This window comes from Chelonia mydas, chromosome 2 (genome assembly GCF_015237465.2).
Source record: "Chelonia mydas isolate rCheMyd1 chromosome 2, rCheMyd1.pri.v2, whole genome shotgun sequence".
Classification (NCBI taxonomy): domain Eukaryota; kingdom Metazoa; phylum Chordata; order Testudines; family Cheloniidae; genus Chelonia; species Chelonia mydas.
Window position 1 is genome coordinate 177,763,420 of NC_057850.1, and position 26,969 is coordinate 177,790,388.

A 26,969-nucleotide genomic window follows, 5' to 3' on the forward strand; every position below is an offset into this window, starting at 1 on the left:
CTTTAAAATATAAATGTTGGCAAACACAGTGCATAAATGGACAGCACAGCTCTCAGGAGACGATCCACAGTACAACAGGAGTATCTGGCCCAGACTAGATTCTAATCTTGAATTTAGAATACTAGCTACTACAGGCTATTAACACAGTGAAGACTTGTGCTCTCTTAATAGTTATATTCTCACCTGGGTGAAGTACATCCTTGAAGAGTTAGAGCCCAGTAATTTGCTCTCTATATGTTGCTGCACACACTCTAGGATACTGTCTTCATGAAGAAAATGGACTTCGTGCTTTGTAGGATGCACATTCACATCTACATTCTGAGGGGCTATTTCCAGGCTGCAAAACATTTTAAAGGAAAACTCACCGAAAACTATCCCACTGATGGAGGAGTGTGTGTGAATATGCTCAGCACAAGATATGTCAATTGAGGCCATAAGCCTACCACAGGCAGCTAAAATGGGCCTGCAAAACTAATGATATTGCAGTGGAGTCTTACTTGTTTTGATACTTAGATATCTACTAAATACTAAGAGGCTTGATTCAAAACCCGTTTCTTTCCATTTACTTTGGATCAGCCCATTAATGAACTAATTTTGTTATATGATATTTCTAAAAGCTGTTTTGAAGCTAACTGTCACTTTTTCAGTGAACACATGTAACACAGTCTACTCACCACTAGCCACCCCTTTGTCACAAAGCATAGTACACAGAAGCCCCGCACTGGGCTAGCGCCGTTCCTGAAGGTCACTCCAGCACTTTGGTGGTTTCTCTGTCGTGTAACTCAGCTACCCAGATCACAGTCCTTAGTCCATCCCTTCCAGGGTCACACTTGTCCCAACTAAAGTTCAAAACTATCTTTCAACAACAACAAAAAATTTCCACCCTCTCTGCAACTCTTCAATCAGTCTTTGATTCTCCAAAGTCTCTCCCAGGCCTGCCTTCTTGGAGAGCTTTCCTCACTGCTTAGTAAGAGCCCTGCAAGAGCCTTCTTGCTCCCTGCTATCTCTTAGCAAGAAGAGAGGCAGATAGATGGAGTTTTGCTCTTGCTGTGAAAAAGATCAGGGAGCCTGATTTTTAGTGCTGAAAACCCACAAATCCAACCGACTGCAGCTGGAGCTGTGTGTGCTCAACACTTTTGGAAAATCAAGCCTTTTCTTTAGTGTTTTGGACTTGCTAGTCTATAAAGGATGAAAGAAACACACTTTCAGTTACCACGTGCTTGAGAATAAACTGCCCCATGCTATAGCTTAAAGCCCACCTTACCTTTATCTAGCTATTGATGACGGACTCTGGCTAGCTCTACAAAGACAGGCATTAGAAGTTAAGAGCTTGTCTACACTACTGCTTAAGTCAATGTAACTTACGTCGCTCAGGGGTGTGAAAAACACACATCCCCGAGTGATGTAAGTTAAACAGACGTAAAGCATTGTCTATATTGTGCTATGTCAGCGGGAGACGCTGTCCTGTCGACATAGCACATCTTCACCAGACATGCTACATTAGACGTCCCGCATTGCCAGTGTAGCAGGAGAATAAAGACAAGCCCTAAGACTTTTTATTACTTTACCTTAAGTACAGGAATGGATGTGTACTTTTCGGCAAATAAGCAGCATATACAGTTTCTATGGCTTTCCGCAAAGCAGTTGACTCCACCAGTCGATCTGGAATGAATAATAAAAGGGGGAAAATCATGGGAAAGCATTCTGTGACACCTTGTCCAAACAGCACATTTAAACACACTACACAGTGCGTAAGTACTCCCTTATACCCAAAACTTCATGCTGTACAAGAGTCTGAAGTTTTTTTTTCCAGTAGCATCTATTCCATATTGTCTAAGCACTGATATAAATCTATGGTAGTTAAAAATTGCTCCATAAGGTATTTTGCTCACTTTCCATTTACTATTCTATCCTTGCTCTTCCCTAGTCCTCTTAGGATATGGTCAGTTTTCCTTTCTTTTCTTTTTTTTTTCCCCCTTCATATAATTTTTTTTAACTTGCGTTACAAACAACAGTAAAATTTTCAAAATTATTTCAGTTTTAATAATCAGACTTCCTTTTTGTCATTCAATGTAGTCGGGGTCTAAGTTTCACTTTCCAATTCTCATGCAGTAGCATATTCAACTGTGTGCTGGGAGAGCCTAAATGGGATCCCACAAGTTAAAGGCAAACACATGACATGCTTTTCACTTCAGTGACCGTCATGCAGCAGGCCATCAAATGCTATGAGGTCCCTAAAGCTTTCTTCGGAAAGCAATTTTCTTGATGACCATACACATGACTTTATGACAGGATCAACACAAGAGTTACAAGTGTTCTGACCTTTTTGCAATGTGATGTTTTTGGAGAACACTGCCAGAGCTAATCTTTTGTGCAACTATCTTTTATGCTGTGTCTCTAGCCTGCAGCACAAACGAGGGTACTCAGATAAAGCAGTTGTCACTTAGCCTGGACGACATTCTGTGCATATTCAGGTGGAAGGAGATAAGAAAGCTGTCTTCCCTTAGTGACCAGAACAGGGAAGAGTTTAAATCCTTGTGTGAGACAGGAATAAAACCTATCACCCTACTCTGGCAAGGGCTGGATTAAGATATAGGCACTGAAGGCCTGTGTTTAAGGCACCTGTTCCTAGAGTCACACGATTATGTCAGAATCTCTCTCTCTCTCTCTCTTTTTTTTTTTTTTAAGTAAATTTATGGCTAGAAGTAAACCCTGAAAACATGATTTGAGCAACTGACGCAATGATAGAAACAATAACTCAGAACTGCCCCATGCATCTTAATGCAGTGTTAACTCCACAATCCAATTACCCTAGGTGGCCCTGCCAACATTATCCCAGAAGAGGATTCTATGTATGACAGGAGGAAAAAAGCGCAGCAGACCCAATCTGCCCGCCCACTCCAGCAGATAAACTCCAGTTCAGGAGTAAGTATTTGGGGAAGCCTCCCTGCTGCTGTGGGGGGCGAGGGGAAGGGGGGCAGAAGAAACCCCTAAGGAAGGAAGGCCCCTGCTCCCACTCCTGGGATAAGGAGGTGGCCCCATGCCTCTACCTTTTTGGGTGGAGAAGGCTATGGCAAGTGGGGGTAGGGAGAGCCACAGAGAATTCTGTGTCATGGTACATATGGATTGCTGTAGTCTGGACCTGGCTCCAGCCACTCTATAACTCTCCAGACCACAAAACACTGCAGACAGGTAAACATTTGGTTTGACTTTCGACTTCCCTGCTTACTACAAGATCTCACCAATGGCAGAATTTAGCCCTTAATGTGATTTTCTAAAAGGTGCACGTTCAAAGCCTTGATGCTGCTGTTCTTTAGAAAGAAATGGATGTACACTCTGCTAAAAATTATGCAAAAAGAAACAAAATTTCTTTACACTTACGATTTATGAAGAGTAAAAACATGCATTTCTTCACTGAATAATTTGCATTTGTTATGTAGCCTTTCATTTTAAAGGCCAGCTTTCCATCTTCACAGCCCACTTCTATCAGTTCTCTGTAGACAGTTTTTATTTTGAAAGAGAATACATGAAAATATGCGGTGCTGTGCAAAGGTTTTATTGACATGAGTTTAAGATAGTTACATTACCAGCAAGTTGAAATACACCATTATGAATTTGGTTATATAAGGAGACAAGGTGGTGAGGTAAGATCTTTTATTGGATCAACTTCTCTTGGTGAGAGAGACCTTTTGAGCTTACACAGAGCTCTTCAAGTCTGGGAAGTGTACTCTGAGTGTCAAAGCTAAGTATAAGGCGGTGCAGATTGTTTAGGAAATGTAGTCAGATATCCACCCCAACACACCACCAAACTCTTGCTCCATTTTATCCCCACCCATAACAATATTACATTCAACACCACACACTTTGTCCAAACCATGGGAACAGCCACAGGTACTAGGATGGCTACCAAATATGCTAACCTCTTCATGGACCACCTTGAGAAAAATTTCTGGACAAATGCATCATGAATCCAATGATACATCTGAGATACATTGATGATATTTTCATCGTCTGGACAGATGACCTAAACTCCCTCATAGATTTCCACCACAACTACTACCCATCCATTAAACTCCCACACTGGCATCAATTTCGTGGAAACCATGATCCACTTCAACAATGGAACACAACAGAAAACTATCTACAAGAAACACACAGATCACCACACCCACCTTCACAGATCCAATAAGCACTCCAAACACACCAAAAATCTGTTATCTGCAGCCAGGCACTCAGATACCACAAAATATACAGCTTGACACACTTAAAACCGCCTTCACCAAACAAGGACACTCCAACAGAGAAATAAATTGCATCACGGAATGGGCCAAATAGCCCAAGAGAACCTGCTTCATTACAGAAATAAACCCCACTCTGACTGCACATCATTAGTTGTCACCTCACTCTGGAACCCATACAGGGTATCAAACAATCATAACCCACATTCTATGGGGACCACGTAAATCTTCCCTGAAATCCCTCTTCTGGCCTTCGAACAACTCCTCAACCTCATCATCAGAAGCAAGTCCACACAGACCATGACACACAAACTCAAAGCAGCACCAGATCCTGCCAGAACAATAGATGCAAAACCTGTAGACCTATATCCAATGCTGTAATGATCAACACCTTCCACGATATACCTTTCAAGATCCATGGGTCCTGCACATTCCTATCACAACACGTGGTATCTCATCCAATGCACTAAATGCCCCGATAGCTAGAGTCCCTCGCGGATACAAAATTTACATCCATGGATGCGGATATCTGTGGATATAAATCAGTATCTGCAGAGCTCTACCAGGAACCGCAGTGGCGAAAGCAGAGCTCCCAGGAGCCAGTGCCCTGACCTTGAATGGTCCTTTGAAATACGTGTTAGCTCCTTAAACTAATCAATCTGTTCCAACTTGTATTTAGCTGTGACCCTCTGAGTGCCTTTCAAAGACCTGAAGAAGAGCTATGTGTAAGCTCAAAAGCTTGCCTCACACCAACAGAAGTTGGTCCAATAACAGATGTTACCTCACTCACCTTGTCTAATATCCTAGGACCAACATGGCTACAACAACACTGCTATGACAACAGTGCAGATGTTTTGTTTATGTGATAGTTACCGAATATCAGAATCCTTTTAGGGAGTCTTAACATTCTTTGTTGGTACATAAAATTGTTACTCATACAAATAATGAAGCCAAGTAGTCTTATTTACCATGTACCCTCAAATTGATAGTAAAATTAGAAAGAAAAATTTCAAAAGCCTCTATAAATTATCTAGATTTTCATAGCTTTTCAATAAATTAACATGCCACATTGTCCAATATCCTGTGACTACCTAGGACCAGGAATGACGGTTACATTATCACTGGCAAGCATGAATTTTAATACTTGCAAGGTTTAAGGCACATGTTACTAGCATTGAGAGACCAAGAGAGAGTTTTAAATTGTCACTGGGTCCATAACTGAATATTATTACTTTTCCTGAAACTACGATCTACATACCTTTTCAGTCTCCACTTTTATCTGATCTGCATTAAGGGGTGGGATGTTGGTAGAGAGTGCTTAAACATTTCCCCTGGTTAGTACTGACAGGTCTTAACTATATTAGTCTCCATCGCAGTTTGTAAAACTCTTATAGCACAGTTAGATCCTATTTACATCAGCCAAGAAAATCTTATCAAACCTAGGTAATTTATCATTATAGCTCCCTAGAAAGGAGTTAACGTGATTTTTAAAGTCACACAGTCAGTTCCATTCCTCAGCTTCCTTCCATTCCTTCTAATGTTAGTAACAGAATCAAACTGTTCTGAATCAACAAACTTCTATCAGTGTTGGCAGGAGTCCAACAGTTGGCAGCAAAGCATTCTGCAAAACTGTTCTATGAAATGTATGCAGATAAGCATTTTATGGAAGGGGATTCTTCCTACAACTACTGCGGAGACTTTCTGGCGTAGGGGATATTTTTATAACCCCTTTCTTGTGATTTCTTCAGTGAGACCTCTCATTCGAATTTATAGTCACTGTACAAATACAGATTTAAGATTTCAGAAAAGCACATTTGAAGGAATTACTAGTTCTAACAAATAAGGTGTAATAGGAGGAAATACTGAGAGGAGCTTTTCAATAAAGGAGTTGTAGGCACTTCTAGAAGATATTGGGCCAAACTATCCTCTAGATCAGCGTTTAGAAGATTCTCTCCAGGTACAGACAGTTCCCTTTCTGCACATTGCAGGGAAGATCAGACACTTATGTGGAAATATTCCTAGTTCCCCCTGACCCTGTTCTTGGATACATGAAAGACCCTTCTGTGAGGTTAGAGAGAGCTGTGCAATGTGCATCATTCTTTCCCCATCTTCACTAAACCTGAAGGGAATTTGCTGAAAAGTTAATACAGTCTAAGGCAGGGGTGGGCAAACTATGGCCCGCAGGTCGCATTTGGCCCATCAGGGCTTTGGATCCAGCCCACGGGATTGCCACCCCCATGGTATACCGCGCCGCTCCCGGAAGCGGTCGGCACCACGTCCCTGCAGCCCCCCCTGCAGGCACCGCCCCACCAGCTCCCATGGGCCAGGAACAGGAAACTGTGGCCAATGGGAGCTTTGGGGGAAGTACCCGCAGGCAAGGGCAGCGCACAGAGCCCTCTGACCCCCCCTCCAGTCCTCTAGGGGCCACAGGGACATGGTGCCGGCTGCTTCCAGGAGCGGCACAGGGCCAGGGCAGACAGGGAGCCCTCCTTAGCCCAGCTACATGCCACTGCCACCCCGGAGCCACTCAAGGTAAGTGGCGCCGGGCCGGAGCCCACACCCCGAACCCCTCCTGCACCCCAACCCCCTGCCGCACCCCAATTCCCTGCCCTGAGCCCCCTACAGCACCCCGCACCCTCCTGCACCCCAATTCCCTGCCCTGAGCCCCCTACAGCACTCCTCCTGTACCCAAACCCCGTCCTGAGCCCCCTTGTACACCCTGCACCCCTCCTCCACCCCAACCCCTTGCCCTGAGCCCCTTCCTGCACAGCACATCCCCTCCCACACCCTACACTCCCTCCCTGCCCCAGCCCTACATTCATGGCCCTGCATGCAATTTCCCCACCCAGATGTGGCCTTTGGGCCAAAAAGTTTGCCAACCTATGATCTAAGGCCTCTTCACCATGGAACTCTTCCTGGACAGCTCAGTGGCTATTAAGGATAAGTCTACACAGCAATTAAACAGCCATGGCTGGCCCATACCAGGCAACCAGGGGCAGCTCTACCAATTTTGCCACACCAAGCAGTCGCCGCCGAATTGCCGCTGCGTTCGGAAGAGCAGCGGAGCTGCCTCCCAAAAACCGCCACGGCAGGAAGAGCAGCAGAGCTGCCGCCAAACTGCAGCTGTGGGACACGGACTGCCTCTCCATTCTCAGTGCCGCTCCAAGCACCTGCTTGGAAAGATGGTGCCTGGAGCTGGTCCTGCAGGCAACTCAGGCTAGCAGATCTTGGGCTGCAGGGCTGCTTCATTGCTGTGTAGATTTCCGGGCTCAGGCTGGAGTCTAGACTCTAGGATCCTCCCACCTTTCAGGGTCCCAGAGCCCGGGCCCCAGCCCGAGGCCTACACAGCAATGAAACAGCCCCACAGCCAGAACCCCATGAGCCCGAGTCAGCTGTCACAGGCCAGCTGCAGCTTTTTCCTCTGCTGGGTAGTAATACCCTATGTTATTTTATCTTAACTTAAATAGTGTAGTATGCCAACTCAATAGCTACATTCATTTGCACCATACTACTATGAAATACTCTGATCATCACAGAGATTTTGGGTCTTTTTAATTATTTATTTTAATTAGAGCTGCAAAATAAGATTTCATTTAAAAACAACTTTATGGTCAACATACCGGCTAACAGCATTTCCAAAAATGGACCTAATATTGTCCACTGTTGTGGCATTTGATAGGGTTCTAACATCTGCCACCGTATCACCTTGCTAAAGAGAAAAGAAATTAGTGTTACTATGTTTACAAATACAATTATTATTGAAGTTTTAGTTTTATCTATTCAATAACTGCAAGACATTTTCCATTGAGTTTGCAAAAACATATGGGACACAAACTCAATTTTTGTTTTGCCTGAAGGTTGTGTGTGTGGGGCGGGGGGGGGGGGGGGGGGTTGCTTTTTTTTAAAAGTCTGTAGATATTTATGCAAAGAGGAGATTTATGCAAAAAGTCAGGTGTACAGTAGAAACTTTTGCTGGCTTCGTACTACTGGATAGGGATATGCTGGGAAAACCCTTAGGGTATACACAGATATACCAGCACGAAAGTGCTTTGTGGGCATAGCTTATTTCACTTGCCTAACCAGTACAAAAGCACTTTGTCAGTATAAACTGCATCTATATTAGGAGAGTATTGCAGGTATAGCTGTAACGGCAACATTTAAGTGCCTGAATGCGTGGTGGCAAGATATGGGGACAGTGGGCAACTGCTCCAGGTGCAAGTTTGAAGAGTGACATGAGTGGTCTATTCATGAGAAAACTTCTATTGAATGCAAGAAATGTGGTTTATTCATTTGCCAAATAAACAATATTTTAATAGCATTGAAGTCTTTAGGTAACATTTTCGAATAGGGAACATTTTCAAAAGCACCTAAGTGACTTAAGAACCAAAGTTCTACTTTGAAAAGTGACCTAGGTACTTGCTTAAATCCCACCAAAAGTCAAGCCTTATTGAAAGTGATGGGAGTTAGGCTCCTAAGTGCCTATGTGACTTTTTAAAAAAGGGTTTGGGGCTCTTAAGTAACTTAGGTGCTTTTGGTTACCTTTTATTTTGTTTTAAAATGATAGAGAGAGAAGCATAAGTTCTTGGTCCAAAATAGCCTGAATTCGATGACCCTCTGAGCATGCTATAAAAGTCATCTATTTGACAGGATTTTTAGAGAAAAGCAAGAACATGTTTCCAAAACAACGCAGATCTAGAAAGGAGCTTTTTTGTCATTGGCTGGCTAACTAACCTAGTTAGGCTAACCAAAATGAGTTTTGCGCTTATCTGAATGTTTGCTTTTTAAACACTGTTGGTGCTATGTTGGAACATTAATGGTCAGGGTAACTACAGTCTTTATTCAAGGGTCTTTTTCATTATTTAAATATAATGAAATAAAAATAAGCCAAAAGAAAGCTATATTTGTAAGTAAATCCTGAGAAATCCGCTGGCTGATCATTAAAAAAATCAATCAAGAACAAAGATATTTTAGAAGCAGCTAGTAAGTGTTTGTCAATTGAAACTTAAGAATTTGTTAATAAAGTAGTATTGGGCAGGACCTCAATGTTATAAAGTTTCTGTTAGTGTTCATTATAGACTGATTTTCCAACTAACATAACAGGCTGCCTTTCTCCTTTGCATCACTATTTGAAAGAAAAGGATCTTTTCTACAGTAGGGATTTTTATTTTTTAAACAAAAACTTTACACCACCACCACCAGTGGTAGCAATGTTGGAAGCTCTACTATAAATGGCAGCTACTTTCACCGTCATATCAACATAGTTTGTCTTTGACTACACTTCCAGTTTATTTGGATTTATTATTTTAAACTGATGTGTAGTTTATCCAGATTACAGAAAAACAAATTATTTTACATGCAAAGAAAACCACCTCACAGACTATTCCCATTACAAAATCCATGGCAAAAGACCAGGCACTTTATTTAATTGATGTAAGTATGTGAAGTTACAAAGGTTCTACATACCTTTTTAACTGAAAAACTGATACCTGAGTTGTGGATGGCATACCTGAAAAACAAGTACAAAACAAAACTGCAGTACATGAAAGAATAAATGACAAGCTGTCCCTCCATACTCTACTAAAGTAGTTAACAAGCAAGTCTATGTGAACAAATAACTACATTTCTTGTGATACCATAACAGTTTCTTTAGTTTAAAAGAAATTCAGTTCAAACGAGCTGCCACATGAGAGTATAACAGTTTGCTGACCCACCCAAACCACATGAAATTTAAAGATCAACCTAGTTTACTCCAAGTATAGGAAATTATGATAATTTCTAAAAAGAACCTATCAGTTTACCACTTCTAGGCAAAAGCTAAAGCATTCCAAGGTCAGACAGACCAGCATTACGAGGAACAGCAAAATTTCCATCTCACCCTTAATGATTTTTTCAGTAAAATGGAATAAACTCTCAGTTTCTGGGAAGGGGAGAAGGAAATTGGCCGACTTGTTCAGTTATCCCTGGGAAGGTGAGAATCCCAACGCATTCATTCAAAATTGGCCATATCATAAGGTCCTTGCTTAGTTTTCACTCTGACCTGGCTTTAATGGGAGTTCACTCTTGTAAGGATCTCACAATTTGATCCAATGGCATTTTTGTCAATATAATGACAGCCTGACACCACCATGAAAGTAATGTCCATAGTTTCTATTGTTATTTTGGGTTTCTAATTTATCAAACAGATATCTGGATATAAACTGGGATTGTCTTACATTAACCAACACAAAAAAGCAACCCAACAGATAAAATAAGTTGGAGCTATTTATTTCAGTACTTTACCTGCCAACGACTTCTAATATTTTTGCATACTCTTCACTTGGATTTTTTAAGGCTTTCCTCCTTGTAGTTACATTGTAAAAAAGATCCTCAACCTGCATTAAAAAAGAGTGTCACTATTTAAAAAAAAAAAAAAAAATTCACATATTGAAACAAGACTTAAAAAACGTATTTGATCTGAACCAATCTTCTTGATATAAAAATCACCTAAATGGTCTGGGCATCTTTTAATTTATGAACAACACTCAAATTCTATGTTCTAGCTGTACTCTAGCTGCTTAGTTTCACCTAACAAAATGCCATTCTAGAGAAAGATAGTGAAGTATCACAAAACTTTTGATAACTGTATGTTTCACAAGAAGGCACAAATTTCACCAGTGTTTAGTCCTCAGATCAAACAACACTCAAAGAAGAGTTTTGAGGTAAAAATCCCTACATTGCAGTACATTGCAGTTGACAATAATAGACACAGTACTCCCCCTGAGTGTATTTTAGTGCAATACAAATTAAGTAACAAGATCCATCGCTACAGTCCCTTCTGTGAATTTAGGACCAATTGAAATAATGAAATTAGCAAATTAATATTAAACATATTGTTGGACTCCTAGAGGCATAAATATTAGGGGAAGTTCAGTTTCCTGTTTTTGTTATAAGAGTTGCTACCACTATTATTGTTATTAATTATTTGTATTAACATAGCACTTCCGAGCCCTTGTCACGGACCAGACACCTTTGCATAAGGCACTTTACAAACACAGAACATACTACCTGCCTCAAAGAATTTAAAATCTAAGTGTAAAACAAGAGACAAAAGATGGGTAGACAGTTGACGGAGTACAAGGAAAAAATGAGACATTATTAGTCAGCATGATAGGCAGTGGTCTCAGCACACCAGCACTTTAATTGTTGTAAAGTATTTTGTAGGCATCACAGAAAAAGAGCTCTGAAGTGGGTTTTGGAGGAAGATAATGAGGTAGCTTTACATATGTTCATGGGGAGCTCCTCCCACGTGTGAGCAGCATGGGAAAAAACACTAACTCTTCTCTTCCCATACTGCTATATCTACTGCACAATATTAATCTGTGTTTTATTTTCCGATTCTTTATTTAGGTGACTAGGTCAACTAACACACTAGACCTAACACTGGATTTGGAAGCCAGTGTCCCATTAAGTTTATGATGCAATTCAATATTGCATGGTTTTAAATATGATGTACACTTAACTCTCCCAATGCTAACATGTCAAGTCCAAACATAACAAAATTAAATATTTCTCCCATGTCACTATACACTGCCACCATCTAGAGAGGAAGAGAAGCCTGTGCAATTTGCCCTACAGTCTTTGGACAGATTTCACAAAGCACTTATGTTGTTGTAAAATCTGTAAAATACTCTACAAGGTCACAAAAACTACATGACGATTATAAAATACGTTTTTAGTTGATGAGGCTGTAGATGTGCAGGTCAGAAAGACAGACAATAACCTAAATCCTTTGGGGGCATGGATCATCATCTTGTTCTGTGTTTACCTAGCACAGTAGGGTACTGGTCCATGACCTGGGCTAGGACTATGGTAATACAAGAAACAAATCACCACCACCACCTACCGTGATCTGAGTCCCCTGGTTTCCAGCACAAGGTTTGGGAGGCGCTTTCAGTTTTCCATCACAATAGCTAGCTCTGATCAGAAAAAAAAAAAAATAGCTGTCAGACACAGAAGTAGCTGGGGGGAAAGCGGGATCAGACATGAATGTTGTGAAAAATCGGGTAGGGGCGAGGGGGTTTCAGGAAATAAGCCAGTCCAGTCAGTGTTGGGGTTTTTGTTTTTTTCCAGGTTTATCCAAGTTTTACTTTTCATTTTTTGAACTTCTATGTCACTAACATATTTACAGGAATATCAAAAAAATCTCAAATATTTGTTTTATACAAGAAACATTAGGCTCTAATATCAGTCTTTGAATGAGAACTTTAAGTATTCTAAAAGCTTGAAGAGGAAATAAAATGGACAATGTGAAAGGAATTACTAATCTGCATGATTAATCAAGCTTATATGTGGTTTAATTTATTTTTATTTTTACTGGTTGCAATTTTTTCCCCCTTGTCTTGTGGACAAGTAAGAGCCACAATTGTATTCTATTCTCTTATCTATTTGCAATCACTCCCACCTGCTCAGGTAATAAAACAGAATCTTACAATATCCTCTGCTGTAGGATGGGGTTATAACTCTTTCTTTTTTGTTTGAGGTTCAGCTATTTCCTTGTTAAGGACCATAGGACAGTGCTTCAGCAAGGGACAAGTTAGATTAGCAGACCTGCCTTGTAAATATAGTATCTTACAAACCCACACGTGCACTTTATTATTTTCACTATTGGAGTATTATAGTTAGGATCTTTGAAGGATGTAATTGCTTTAGTGAGTTATACAGGTTAATCAGTTTATGTAGTACATGTTTCTAGTCCCTACCTATGTATTGTATAGTTAGTATAAGACAAAGTTATTTCCTGTTAAGAGGAAATACAGTAGTTCTAAGTTATAACAAAAACTTTATCTCTAATGGAAGGAGAGATTCTCACTTAAGCTAACTGGTACAGGTTTTCCTTAACTGTCCCATTTTTGTATTCCTGGAACAATATTCACAACACTGTTTGCAAAAACAAAAAAGATGAAAAACTGCTACATTTTCATTACTGTAAAACAAAAAAATTTTTAAAAAACCATGACTGCCCTCTAGTGGCCAAATATTTTTCTTCAAAATTCACATAAATTTTAACAAACTTTAAGATACCGGGGACAGCCAATATACATCTCTTTCCAGGTACAGAATTTAGATAACTATTATCACTTTATTAAATTTAAAAACTACCTAATTCTAAACATTTTGCATGTAAAAATGCCTTTGTTAACTTGAGATTACATTACTGTAATCTACACCTTGGAGACTCAGCCCAATGTAAAATATTGCAGCATTCTTATTAAATGGTATTCAACTTGGGTGCAACATCAGACCAGTGCTCTGTGACGTACACTGGCTTCCAATAAGCTTCAGGGTGGAATTCAAGGTATCCTAAATGGCTTGGGACCAGGTTACCTGAGAATTCACCTCTTCCCGCGTCCCCAGTCCCACAGTTAAGACCAGGTAAGGGATTTGAGCAGAAGCTCTTTCAACATAAACAAAAGGGGACTGGTGGCAGGGCATTCTCTCTAAGGAGTCCTCAGTTGTAGAGTCTGCTCCCTTTTGGTTTGCCAGAGACCAGATTTATGAACATCCCAAATGTGTTGCAAAGCCCATCTTTTCCCCCTCTTGATTAAGGTTGCTGAGGATGGTGGGGGCTAAGCTGTACATATTTATGGACAGTCCTTTGGTTTTTAATTTATGGGGCAGTGGGTCAAAGCACTGGATGGATACCTATAAGACTTTTTTTTTTTAGTTCAAGACAAAATAAATTAGAAAGAGAACTCTTAGCTATTTGAGGATGTCATAATCATTAAAAACAAATATGTTAACAAAAGGGTTTAATGCTGCAATGTTATAACCATGTTTATCCCATGATATTAGAGAGACAAGGCGGATGAGGTAATATATTTTATTGGACCAACTTCTGTTGTTGGTGAGAGACTAACTTTCGATCTTACATAGAGCTTTTCTTTTCCAAACTTGAAGAGCTTTGTGTAAACTGGAAAGCTTGTCTCTCACCAACAACAGAAGTTGGCCCAATAAAAGATATTATCTCACCTACCTTGTCTCTCTAAGAAAAGGGTAAGTCAGTTTGTATAAGATAAAGCAAGACATAACCTAGAAAGGGGAAAAAAACCAAATCTGAACAAAAAACCACCTGTATTTGGAGTGTCTTAAGCCATGAGGTTCCCTGAGTATCCTCAAATATAATGTTGTAATTAGAGATTGCATCATAACTGATATGCCCAAGGGGAACATGCCCAATGTGGACAGAATCTTCAGGAAATTTAGCTGACAAAAATCTAAGAACTCTCTAGTGAGCATATGCAAACTGTAAATTTTCAGAGGCTTATAACTTGGCCAAATTTGGGTACGTTTTCATCGGAATGGCAAAAGCCTCATCACAAAGGCCACTTCCTTGCCAAATTTTAACTCCCTGCTCCAAAGCATAGGGTCACTAAAGCTCATCAAAGAAAAGGTTGCCAGAATTTGTTTTAACATGGACAAAACAATGTATTTTTTCCTAGCCTCATTCTCGGAACAGCTGAACCAATCTGGGTAAAATTTCCCCAAGTAATTTAGTCTGAGGTAGATACCCAGCAAAGAAAATTTCAGCCCAAGTGGTTAAGAGTTTGGCAAAATCATAAGCAACTGAAAACATGGTCTTATAATGGGAAATATCAAGTAACCAGTTCTACCTATATAATTCTATCTGAAAGTGAAAAATGGACAAGAAAGTTTGCACTAGATTGGTCTCTAAAATATAATTCCTTTAAAGTAGGGCTATCAATTAATCACAGTTAACTCACGTGATTAACTCAAAAAAATTAATCGCGATTAATCGCACTTATAACAACAGAATACCCATTGAAAATTAAATATTTTGGATGTTTTTCTACATTTTCAATATTGACTTAAAATACAAAGTGCACTGTGCTCACTTTATATTATTATTTTTTATTATAAATATATGTACTGTAAAAACGAGAAACAAAAGAAATAGTATTTTTCAGTTTATCTCATAAAAGTACTGAAGTGCAATCTCTTTATCATGAAAGTGTAACTTACAAATGTAGATTTTTTTTTTGTTACATAACTGCACTCAAAAACAAAACAGTGTAAAACTTTAGAGCCTACAAGTTCACACAGTCCTACTTCTTATTCTGCCAATCGCTAAGACATATAAGTTTGTTTACATTGACGGGAGATACTGCTGCCTGCTTCTTACTTACAATGTCACCTGAAATTGAGAACAGGTGTCCACATGGCACTGTTGTAGCCAGCGTTGCAAAGTATTTACGTGCCAGATATGCTAAACATTCGTATGCCCCTTCATGCTTCGGACACCATTCCAAAGGACATGCTTCCATGCTGATGATGCTCATTTAAAAAAATAATGCTTCAATTAAATTCGTGACTGAACTCCGTGGAGGGACAATTGTATGTCTCCTGCTCTGTTTTACCTGCATACTGCATATATTTCATAGCAGTCTTTGATGATGACCCAGCACGTGTTCGTTTTAAAAACAACACTTTCACTGCAGATTTGCCAAAACGCAAAGAAGGTACTGATGTGAGATTTGTAAAAATACAGCACTTGACCCCAGGTTTAAGAATCTGAAGTGCCGTCCAAAATCTGACAGGGACGAGGTGTGGCGCATGCTTTCAGAAGTCTTAAAAGAGCAACACTCTGATGCAGAAACTACAGAACCCAAACCACCAAAAAAGAAAATCAACCGTCTGCTGGTGGCATCTGACTCAGATGATGAAAATGAACATGCGGCAGTCCTCATTGCTTTGGATCGTTATCAGGCAGAACCCACCATCAGCATGGACGCATGTCCTCTGGAATGGCGGTTGAAGCACGAAGGGACATACGAATCTTTGGCGCATCTGGCACGTAAATATTTTGCAATGCCAGCTATAACAGTGCCATACGAACACCTGTTCTCACTTTCAGGTGACACTGTAAACAAGAAGCAGGGAACAGTATCTCCTGCAAATTGTGATCAACCTTGTTTGTCTGAGTGATTGACTGACCAAGGAGGAGGACTGAGTGGACTTGTAGGCTCTGAAGGTGTACATTGTTTTATTTTTGAATGCAGGTTTTTTTGTACATAATTCTACATTTGTAAGTTGAACTTTTATGATAAAGAGATTGCACTAACGTACTTGTATGAGGTGAATTGAAAAATACAATTTTTTTGTTTTTTACAGTGCATATATTTGTCATCAACAATAAATATAAAGTGAGCACGGTACACTTTGTAGTCTGTGTTGTAACTGAAATTAATATATTTGAAAATGTAGAAAACATATAAAAATATTTAAAATAAATGGTATTCTATTGTTGTTTAACAGCGCGATCAATTGCGCGATTAATTTTTTTAATCGCTTCACAGCCCTACTTTAAGGGAATTGTTCATCTTATATGAAGGTTTAAAATTACGTTAAATTAGCTAAACCCAGCAACGTTACCTACCTCTATAGTTTGAACCAGTGGTTCTCAAACTTATTTGACTGCAACCCTCTGTTGTCTGTAGTAGGTTACGCCCCTGCCTCACCACACAATTTTTTACCGATTAAAACAAAAATCGACACGCAACTCTCACTAAATATTAGAAACAGTAATGATACAAACAGAACCAACAATCCATTGCAATAAGAGCAAAAGCAAAACTCTGATTGTGGTCAATGCTTATCATTAAACGTGCACACTGCATCACAGCAAACGGATTAACGTATAGATGGCAATGACTTTGTGTAATGCAATGCAAGCTTAACAGAAATCTGTAAAAATGCATAGCGCCATCTAGAGACAAATGCACAGCGCCATCTGAGGACCTGATATGTCTGGAGGAATCAGCTTTGCTAGTTATTCATTGCTGTGGGTAAAATGTGCGCAGTATATTTTCCCTCCACCCTCTAAAACTTCTCACGCCTCCCAGTTTGAGAGCCTCTGGTCTGAATAAAGAGCACTCAATCCACAACTGTGCTTCTGCCTATATCTTTGCTCTCACTTCCTTCTACCACCCCCGTGCTTGTCATCTCTAGTCCTATTACAAGCTTCCTCCACAATGCTCCATTTTATTCTTCTTCCATTTGATATTTGCTTTTTTTTTGTAGCCACCCATATGCCTGAAACTCCCTCCCTTTTCCTCTGTCCTGAATGACCATGCCCTCCTCTTAAAATCATCCCTTCCATGACTTTATTTGTATCCAAGATACCATCCATATCATTAACAACTTTGAAAAGAGAATAAATGTTTATTACACACAACACAAACTTTTTAAGAGAGTGAATACACAGCATACCTGTATGCACACTTTGCATCAGCAGTTTTAGTTGTGACAGTAACATGGGCAACATGACTTATGCTAGCCAATGCCTACAGGGGAAAAAAATGAACTTTTACAAACCTCACTCAAGAAAATATTAATTTTGGAATTAATACTTCTACAGTGGTAGCCATTAAAATGTAGACATTTACCATTTGCAAGTAATTCATGTTACTGCGATATTCCCTATTTGTTAATTACTTGTAAGTGGTATATGTCAACATTTTAATAGCAAACACAGGATAGACTAAGTATTAACACAGAACCAGTGACACTGGTATAATTAAAGGCTTGACAGTTCTTAATCAATGCACTATTTTCCTTTAAAGGATTCTACTCAGAAGTAGCTTTTTACCTTCTTGATTTTCTTTTTAAATAGAAATTGAAATATTTTAAAAAAAGAACCAAAAAAAAACAAAAATTAAGGGCTGAAGAGCTCCCAGCCTACATCTCTGGGTTCTTGACGGGAGATCTCCACCCAAAAAGAAAAGACAGGCCTAAAAATTCACATTATTTAAAATTTTAAAAGTTATTTCTAGTCTTCTTAATACATCGTAAAGCAAAAAGGGCATAAATTCATTCCCATCCCTCTCCCTTTTCAGGTTGAAAATTACCAAGGAATGTGTTTTGAAACAAATATATTTACAACATATTTATATATTTGCATTACGACACAATGTGCTTTTTCTTTTATTGCTTTCAAAACTTCTAATTTTATTTTATTATTTTGTGCGAGATTGAAAGACAAGGCTAAACCCTAGATCTTCCAAAGGGCTGGGATGATCAAGGAACTAGGAAGAGCTAATTAAAATTAAGTGGTGATAAGAAGGGCTATCACTTTTGTTAAAGAGATAACTATTAAGTTTTGCAGTCAGTCGTCAAAGGGGAAGAACTCCCTGTGAATCCATTTAAACACACACTGCTCAGGGGAGTGGATCTCAAAGAGAGCCAGTTTTAAATTAAGCCAACAGGAGAAGCCTAACTTGCTTGCAACTTCACAGTGTGGGTCAATGGATAGAAAAAGCAGGTCATGTGGCTGTCTCCCTCCCTCCCAATTTGCACAGCAATCAGAGCTCTAAGATCTCAGACATAACAGGGTATAAATTGTCATTATTATTCCTTCCTTTGCATAGAAGCTTTTAGCTGCATTAACAAAACCACAGTACCTCTTTTTATTAATGCATTTTCTGTATAACCTGCTTTTATTTTGCATATTTCCTCAGTTTTGTTTTAGTCTTATACTCAGTATAAAATACATACTATAGATCCTACGATGGCAATTTTTAAGGGTGTAACTACTTCTTGTTCTTTCTAAAGGCACATTGCCACAGCACATCCTTCACAAAAGTGGCAGGGGAACTTACCAGGTTCATAGGCACAAAAGGGGAGGGGAGGTGATTCCAAGTTAACAGTACTTAATCCTTCTATCTCCAACTTGGTCCCCCTACAAATCCACATGTAAAATTCTTCCACTCCAGACACAATTATCCTGCTGGTGGCACTGTAATCTTCTGCCAGGAGGCCAAACACCTCTGCAAACCAGTCAGCTTCACTACCGCCAACCCTGGGATCTCAGTCAGCAGTTCTAGAGGCTCTACAGCTTGGGTCTTATTCCAACAATCTCCTCCTCTTTACTCTCCCCAACCCAAACTACTCCATCTCTTCTGGGGGAGAACCAACATGCTCCCTAGTGCTCAAATATCAATGGGGGAAGAGGACCAAAGTGACCCCAAAAACTAATTTTCGCCAGATCACTTAAATAGATTTGTCTACCTATCCCCCGCAGTTAACACACACTTCCGGGCTTCCACATCACTCATCTTTTCCTTGCACTCTACCTCCACCCTAAACACTCCCCCACATGCACACCAACCATACTCAGCGCCGAGATGGAGTCTCATAAGAAACTTCATCTTTTAAAAATGACTTCAGGAATCAGAAACTAACTACACCCCTTTACAACAACATAGTAGCAATGAAAAACCTGTTAATCATAAACTTACCTCTCCCCTAAACCCGTATGTAGAAATACTAGCCAGATCTTCAAATTTTTGCAATTTGCTTGTAGTGAATCTCTCACACACAATATTCAAATCTTCTTTCTATATAAGACAGACAGACACGCATTAACATTTCATTTCTATTTCCACAATTTCTTAAGGCAGGGAAAAATTTATGATGAATGTCTGAAAACAAAGTCCACAAGTAAGCACTACACCAACCTGTACCTGTCCAGTAGGTTTACCTACCCTGATTCCACACCCATTATCTTGGATCTGAATGAGTTTCAGACCTCCTTCCTTAACAATCACCTGGATGCTGGTAGATTTGGCATCCAAACTGCAAAAAGCAAAGCATCTCTCAGTGTCCAGTTAAGTGACATTTTCTTTCAAAGAAATCTAGTCTGCAATTATACTGCAATTTATATTATGCCCCCTCCCTCCCTCTTCTCATAACAATTACTAAACAGCTAACAGGAATGAGTCTAACCTTTCAGCATGGCTGCTGTGAGGGTTTTTGGGGTCATGGCATCAGTCTCCCTTATTTTTCTCTTTCCCCCCCATTCTGGAGCCAGGCCACCAAAAGGCAAAGACAGCGGGAGCCAGTCCCTTCTTTTCTGACTGATAATACCATGCAATAAACCTTGTAGCCCAAAGCTGCCGGGGGGGGGGGGGGGGGGGGAGGGTTATGCAGTTTAATGCTGTCAAGGATTGTTAGCCCATTTTCTCCAGTCCCAGCAGCACACTGGGGGTGTGATGCCCACAGGCACCAAGGGGTTAAATTATGGTTGCCAGGGGTCCAGTTTGCCCCATCGAAAAGGGACCCTGGCAGCTCCGGTCAGCACCACTGACCAAGCCGTTAAGAGTCTGGTTGGCGGCACAGTGGGTTTAAGGTAGGCTCCCTGCCTGCCCTGGCTCCACACGGCTCCCAGAAGCAGCAGCATGTCCTCCCTCTGGCTCCTACACACAGGGGCAGCCAGGGGCCTCTGCACATTGCCCCCACCCCAAGCACTGGCTCTGCAGCTCCCCCTGGCTCCAACCTCAGCCAATTGGAGCTGCAGGGGCAGCACCAGCAGATGGGGCAGTGCACAGAGCTGCCTGGCCGTGCTGCTGTGTAGGAGCCAGAGGGGGAACGTGCTGCTGCTTCTGGGAGCTGTTTGAGGTAAGCTCTGCCCAGAGCCTGCACCCAACCCCCTCCCGTGCCCCAACCCCCTGCCCTACAAAAGAGCCCAGAGCACCCTTCCCCACCCTGAACCCCTCATCCCCAGCCCCACTCCAGAGCTTGCACCCCCAGCCAGAGCCTCATCCACCCCACACCCCCATCTCCTACCCCAGCGCTGATCCCCCTCCCACCCTCCAAACCCCTCAGTTCCAGCCTGGAGCACCCTTGTGCACCCCAAATCCCTGATCCCCAGACCGCCACCAGACCCCACACCCCCCAGCTGGAGCCCTCATAGCTCCCCCCCATTCCCTACCCCAGCCCAGAGCCTCCTCCCACACCATGAACCCCTCATTTCTGGCTTCACACCTGAAACCTCACACCCCGAGCCCAGAGCATATCCCCTCCCACACTCCAAACCCCTCAGCTCCACCCCCCGCAGCCCGGAGCCTGCAACCCCCCCCCCCCCCGCCCAATCCCCTTCCCCAGCCTGTATCCCCACCAGGGGATCCTGAACCTCTCCTCCCCAGCCCCACCCAGAGCCCATATCCCAACCCGCAGCCCACTCCGAATCCCTCAGCCCCCCCCCATCCCAGAGCCCCCTCCTGTACCCCAACCCCGCGCCCAGGCCGGCGAAAATGAGCGAGGAGGGGTGGAGAGAGGGAGCAACGGGGGGGATGGAGTGAGCAAGGGGCGGGGCCTTGGGGAAGGGGCGGGGCCTCGGTGTTGGGGTTTGCGTGAGTAGGAGGTTGGCAACCCTCGCTTAACTAAAGGGCAGCGCCCGCGAAGGAGAACCCCAAGGATGGCGTTTCCCGCCCCCCAGGAGCGGCCTTTGCCCTCCGCCCTCAGGGCAGCCGCAGGGCGCGTTCGCGGCCACTTCCAGCCACCCCCAGCTTCCGTGGCGAGATGGGGGCACCCCAGCGATGCGCCCGGGGGCGCCGGAGCGCCGCCGGCGGGCGCCAGGACCGAAGCCGGTCGGGCTGCGTTGAGCCTAACTGCCGCCTGCCCCTGTCACGCGCACCAACCGCCCTGCCCGCGTGCGCGGCCCGGGGGTGTATCGGGCAGGTGCCCCCCCCGGCCGCGTTACCAGTTCTCCAGCATCTCCTTGATGGCGTTGGCCGGCCTCTGGATGACCTCGCCGGCCGCGATGCGGTTCACCACGACCTCATCCAGCCGCCGGATCACGCCAGCCATCAGCGCCATGAGGCGCACCCGGGTCGGGGGGGGAGATGCTGAGGGGCCGGGATCTCTGAGCGGGGAAAGGGAGACCACCAGAGCCAATGGGAGGAGCGAGGAGGGGAAGGGCGGGGATCGTAGCGCGAGCCCCTCGCTCCTGCGGGCGCGCGGCAAAGTAGGGTCGCGAACCCAGCAGACGCGCGCCAAACCGTTGCGGGCGAGAGCCTTGGCAGCTGCCGATTGGAAGGCGCGGGTGTCAATCGGCGGGGCTGGTCCAGCAGCTGTGTGGCGCAGAACTACAACTCCCATCGTTCCCTGCCCGCACCCTGGGGGCGGGGAATGGTGGGGGGTGTAGGGAGGTGGTTACTTGTGTACGCGAACGAGCTCGTTCCTATTGGTTGATCCCCGTGTCGCAGCCTGACATTGAGGGGGCTGGCAGGCCGGTCTGCAAGTGGTTCTGCGTGGCGCATAGAGTTGTGGGGAATGTAGTTATGGGAGCTGCCGAGGGCCTCGAACAACTGCACGCAGGGCCTGGGTTGTTCCATCTGACGCTGCAGGACAGGGGGTCCCTGTGTAGAGGCTCACGCGTAAGCATTACAAATAGTTCCTTCACCAATTTGTTTTTTCCTTGCCTTCATATTGTTTGCTGCAATTAGTTTCTTGATATTGTGCTTGTATTTGGTTAAACTGTTTAGCAATGTCATGCACATTATCAGTGAGATACTGTTTCTTCGGTAGCCAGGCTCTTCATACCATGAAGTACAGGTTCAGAGACAGCTTCTGTTGCCTGGTGGTCGAAATAGTTATATATCTATTTCATATTACCCTCATTATATATACCCTCATTATATATCTATTTCATATTACCCTCATGATTATTATTATTATTCATATTACCCTCATTCCAAATGGATATTCCAGATTCAGATAATCTTGAAATGTAACCCATAATTCTGCTTAGATTTTGGAGTCTCTTATTTTGAGAAATACCAGACTGCAAATAGCCTTTTGCCCAGCCCTCCAGTCTTGTGCACATTCCTGATAAGATGCTAGTATATTAATTAACAAAGAAGTATACAGCAATAATACAGTTGCTTTTACATAGTAGCCAAATTCATCCATACTTCAGTGATAAAGATTTAAAACCACAGGCACGTGAATTCACTTGCTCAATAATATACAGTTTAAATGACAGGCCTGGTCCAGTGGTTTCTAGCTGATTACCTACTTAATTGTCCATATATGGTAGACTGAGGTGTAGTTGACCAGTCTGTTAGTTATAAAGAACTTCATTTTTCTTTTCTTAATGACCAGGCGTTTCTTCACTGTGCACTGATAACTTCTGCTGTCTTCGGTCTGTGGGATGCATCCTTAAACAGCTTATCTTGGTTCACATAATAAAGATTTTTGCTTGTTTGTTTTACATTTCTCTGGTAACCCAAATTTAATATACAGATTAATTTAGTTTGTTTACAGTGTAATAGGGACCAAGTCTTTTATAACACAAGCTATACTTTTGTTCTGATTTTCCCAATTCTTTAGCACAAATAAACCTGTTTTAGATACTTTTGCAGTTGTTGCATAGATGTTCCTTTTCACTTAACATGTGCATTACTAAATTTTTCATAATAAATATACTTCTTGACTGCTAAAATAGGTGCTCACAATCTTCTGAGAAGTGTACTGCTCTCTACTGCTGAGCACTCTGTTTTAGCAAAAGAGTTAGTAACAGAATTTTTATCCAAGTTTTTCAGAGTTAATTTCTTTGTGATACCAATTCCACTTCTAACTGTTTAGAAGCACAAACTTTAACAACCAGTACGTCCTTTTAACATAACATAAAAGAAAAGAGTATAAAAAGTAAACCAAACTTAATTGTAAATGCAGGTCTATATAAGCACATTGAGAGTATTAAACTTTTATGACACTTGGTTGTATTTGGGAGGCAAAGGTGGAAACCTGTTGAAATTGTTTGGTTAGCTTTAACATTTTGCAACATAACCAGACATAGTATATATTGTAATATATTTTAAACCATTTTTGTTATAACTTTCTAATAACTATATCTTATTATTTAATGCATAAACAACTTTTATAAGAACCCAAACAAGAAATTGACGTTTTGTTAATATTACCTTTTCATTAATGTTGAAGTTTCCCCTTACAATTTTCTCTTTGAATAAAAAACCATGATTAATAAAAGGGAAATTGTTTTTGTTTGCAGTTGCATTATTTGTTGAGGCAAAAATATATGTATACGTATGTATTTATAAATGAGGCCTTTTTGAGGTTTGCAAAAATTAGTTGGTTATTAATAATATTATGATCGTTATACCCCAACTGTAATATTAAAATAATGTGGTACCACTTATATTTAAAAAAAAGTATAAAATAGATTTTTGTTGCAACAAAAATCTAAACAAAAAACTCATGTGACACACACATCATACAAGGACACAGGACAACATACGTGACAACTTACAATTAAAGATGAATGGTGCCAGAATTGTATTCATAACTATACAAGATAAGGCATTAAGAGCTCAAAATTATTATTATTTAGAAAACAGACAGGTAAACAAAAGAGTTAAACATGTAAATAAGCAAGTATTTACCTTTTCATTTAATTCTTTTTAATAAGAATTAATAAAAATCAAGTGCCCACTTTGCTATATTAATTTAGTAACTGAAGGAATTTTCCATTACTTTATATTACTTTATTTTAAAAACTGCTATATGGAAACAAGGAAAACTCATGTTTCAAATATTAGTCAGTGGTTAGGATTAGAAACCTGAATTTCTGTTGCTTGGCAACCATATCTTCAAGAAAGTTAGGAGTATTTTCAGCTGTTGCATTCCTGAAGGCTTAAAATAATTAATTTGACTGACTTAATTAAAGTTTTTACCTTGTTTTCTCTGTTTGTTGTGTTGCTTTGTTTTCAGTTGCTTCACTTTTTTTAGCAGTGGAGATTTCTGTAATAACTGTAACATTTAGTTTTTAAAACAAAGAGAGGGCAGAAGTCGGGGGGGAGGGGAAGGAAGAGCAATCTAGGATGGGAGGGAGACCTCAGCCGAGAAAGATTGTTTTTACCTTTATCAAGTTATCTTAAAGTACAGGCAGCAGCAGCAAGTTTAGCAAACTGAGAGAAGATATAAAGGAAAACTTAACTGGTATGTATAAATATTTGAGTAAGAAGGTTATATTATTAGCTCTGTGGGAGGAGTGGGGCTCCATGGGCTAAAGCAGTTGGAAATCCATAACCCCTGGTTTTTATCCTGGCTCTGAGAGGAGAGTGGGGGGTGATTATCAGCTCTTCCAAAACCTGAATTTGTTCCCATTGTGTCTGTTGTTTTTGTCTGTATGCCAAATGGATTGCAGGAGTGTCCTTGCCTGCTGCAGTTAACTGTTTCTGGGTAACTCTGTGTGATACTGCATCAATTCTAGGTGTTAAACTGCTCACTCTTGATTTTTCACTTTGAAATTCTTTTTTATCTACTCCCCTGCAAACATGTTGCACCTCCTATCTCCTAATGTGCTCTGTGAACTGTTCCGTTTTGTCCTTCATATGATTTACCAATCCAATGACAGTATTGTTTGCTTCTTCTCACTCCTGTGCGCTTACTTCTCCTGTTCTAACAGGAACCAGTCTAGATCTCAGTTTAGGATTTACCAGAACCTGTCTCTTATCCTACAGTGGTGGTTGCAGTGTGGTGGTCCCTGCCAATGGGTTGTTAGGTGGCTGGTCTGGGTCATTCCACATGTCCCCATTGCAACACCCATTCAATCATCCCATGTTCCATCTTTTAATTTTGCTAGGGCCGTCTTTTTCCATTTCCGTCCCTATTCTTCAGGCACTATATAAGTACCCAAAGTCTGTTGTTGCCCAACAAGATTTATAATGGGGGACAGCACTTCTCTTTTTTGCAGATTCTCTACAGCTGTTTCTAATTTTCTATTCTGTTCCTGTGCTTTCCAGTGTTTTTTTGCTTCTGTTGTTTCTTCTCACTTTTTCTTTGTTTCTGTTACTTGCCCCATCAATTTTGTGGTGTGTTGTCTTAACCATTTAACAGTCCTGTTCATAGTTTGCAATATTATACATTTCTTACTCTTATTATTATTTTTCAGGGCTACAGTCTCTGCCCTAGCCTTACAGATTCTATTCCATGCTTCTTCCCCACTTTGTTTTTTAAACTCATATGGACTGCTTTTTTTTTTATTATTATTATTACCCAGTGTGTCCAAACCTTATTAAACTCTGTGAAGATATCTAGGGAGGGAATTAGGTGGTTCCCTAGCTCGGAGTTTTCTGTCATGTTAGGTTGCAACCCCTACAGCAGACAGCTCGCCACTTACCAAATCAACAGTTGGGGTCACCAATGTTGTGTGTTGGGTGTGTGTGTGTGTGTGTTCTCTTGGTATACAGTCCCAGCCCCGCACAGATAACTGGTTCAGCAGACCTTGATAGCACTACTCAGAAAGACCACAGACTCGGTTCGGTGGTGAAGGCACTTGGCCAGGTTTATTATTGATGAAGCACGATCCTAGTGCCCTGGCTCCATGGTTAAAAGTACACTAACACATGTATGCTCATGACAATGGACCAGCTGAGTCAGCAGCAGGAGTATCTGCTGCCCTCTAGGCTGGACAAAGGTACCCCTCTCATTATTTCTCTTTGATACATCAATATGAACAAGTTACGTGTTACACTCCTGATATGGTTAGTTACCAACTCTACACCTTGTACCTCCTGGTTTGAACAAAACATTCATTATTCATTCATTATTCTGTCCTCCCATCTTTCTCTTACTCGGGGTCAGTGTGTTCCTGTACCATCTCCCAGGAATGTGTTTACATAAATGTCCTATATTTAGGAGTGCCTGTATTTTAGCAAGGCTTGCTGTACCTTTTCCAAGTTCATGTACCAGACAGTGAACTTGTAAGCAAGCGTCTGCTTTATGACAGGGCCTGACTTTGGCTCATAGCACAGCCTGGCTTTTCTGACTGTGGTTCAGGCCTCAAGTCTTGCACCAGGCCCAGTGCTCTAGGCTCTCTCTCTCTACTACAGCCACAGGTAGGCCGCAACAACAAAGAGGACCTCTGTAATG

The 26,969-nt window shown here is 41.5% G+C and overlaps 2 protein-coding genes across 4 annotated transcripts in view; one reads left to right on the forward strand and one right to left on the reverse strand.

Moving 5' to 3' along the window:
• MLH1 (mutL homolog 1) overlaps positions 1 to 22,143 on the reverse strand; it is a 33,262-nt gene extending 11,119 nt beyond the window's left edge. The window contains exons 1-11 of one of the 2 annotated variants that reach the window (XM_037890113.2): positions 21,775 to 22,143; positions 19,778 to 19,868; positions 19,532 to 19,630; positions 17,505 to 17,578; positions 12,121 to 12,193; positions 10,518 to 10,609; positions 9,702 to 9,744; positions 7,859 to 7,947; positions 3,382 to 3,494; positions 1,569 to 1,662; positions 184 to 337 (exon numbers count right to left, since the gene is read on the reverse strand). In XM_037890113.2, coding sequence (XP_037746041.1) covers positions 184 to 337; positions 1,569 to 1,662; positions 3,382 to 3,494; positions 7,859 to 7,947; positions 9,702 to 9,744; positions 10,518 to 10,609; positions 12,121 to 12,193; positions 17,505 to 17,578; positions 19,532 to 19,630; positions 19,778 to 19,868; positions 21,775 to 21,890 — 1,038 coding nt within the window. In that variant the 5' untranslated portion in view covers positions 21,891 to 22,143. Of the gene's footprint in view, positions 1 to 183; positions 338 to 1,568; positions 1,663 to 3,381; positions 3,495 to 7,858; positions 7,948 to 9,701; positions 9,745 to 10,517; positions 10,610 to 12,120; positions 12,194 to 17,504; positions 17,579 to 19,531; positions 19,631 to 19,777; positions 19,869 to 20,018; positions 20,474 to 21,774 lie in introns of those variants that run through there. The other variant, XM_043540665.1, reaches the window with a different exon arrangement.
• Positions 22,144 to 22,326: 183 nt separating this feature from the next.
• Positions 22,327 to 26,969, forward strand: part of TRANK1 (tetratricopeptide repeat and ankyrin repeat containing 1) — a 90,431-nt gene continuing 85,788 nt past the window's right edge. For both annotated transcript variants that reach the window (XM_043540662.1, XM_027819596.3), the window contains exon 1: positions 22,327 to 22,450. The gene's annotated coding sequence lies outside the window, so the exon portion shown is untranslated. The remainder of the gene's footprint in view (positions 22,451 to 26,969) is intronic.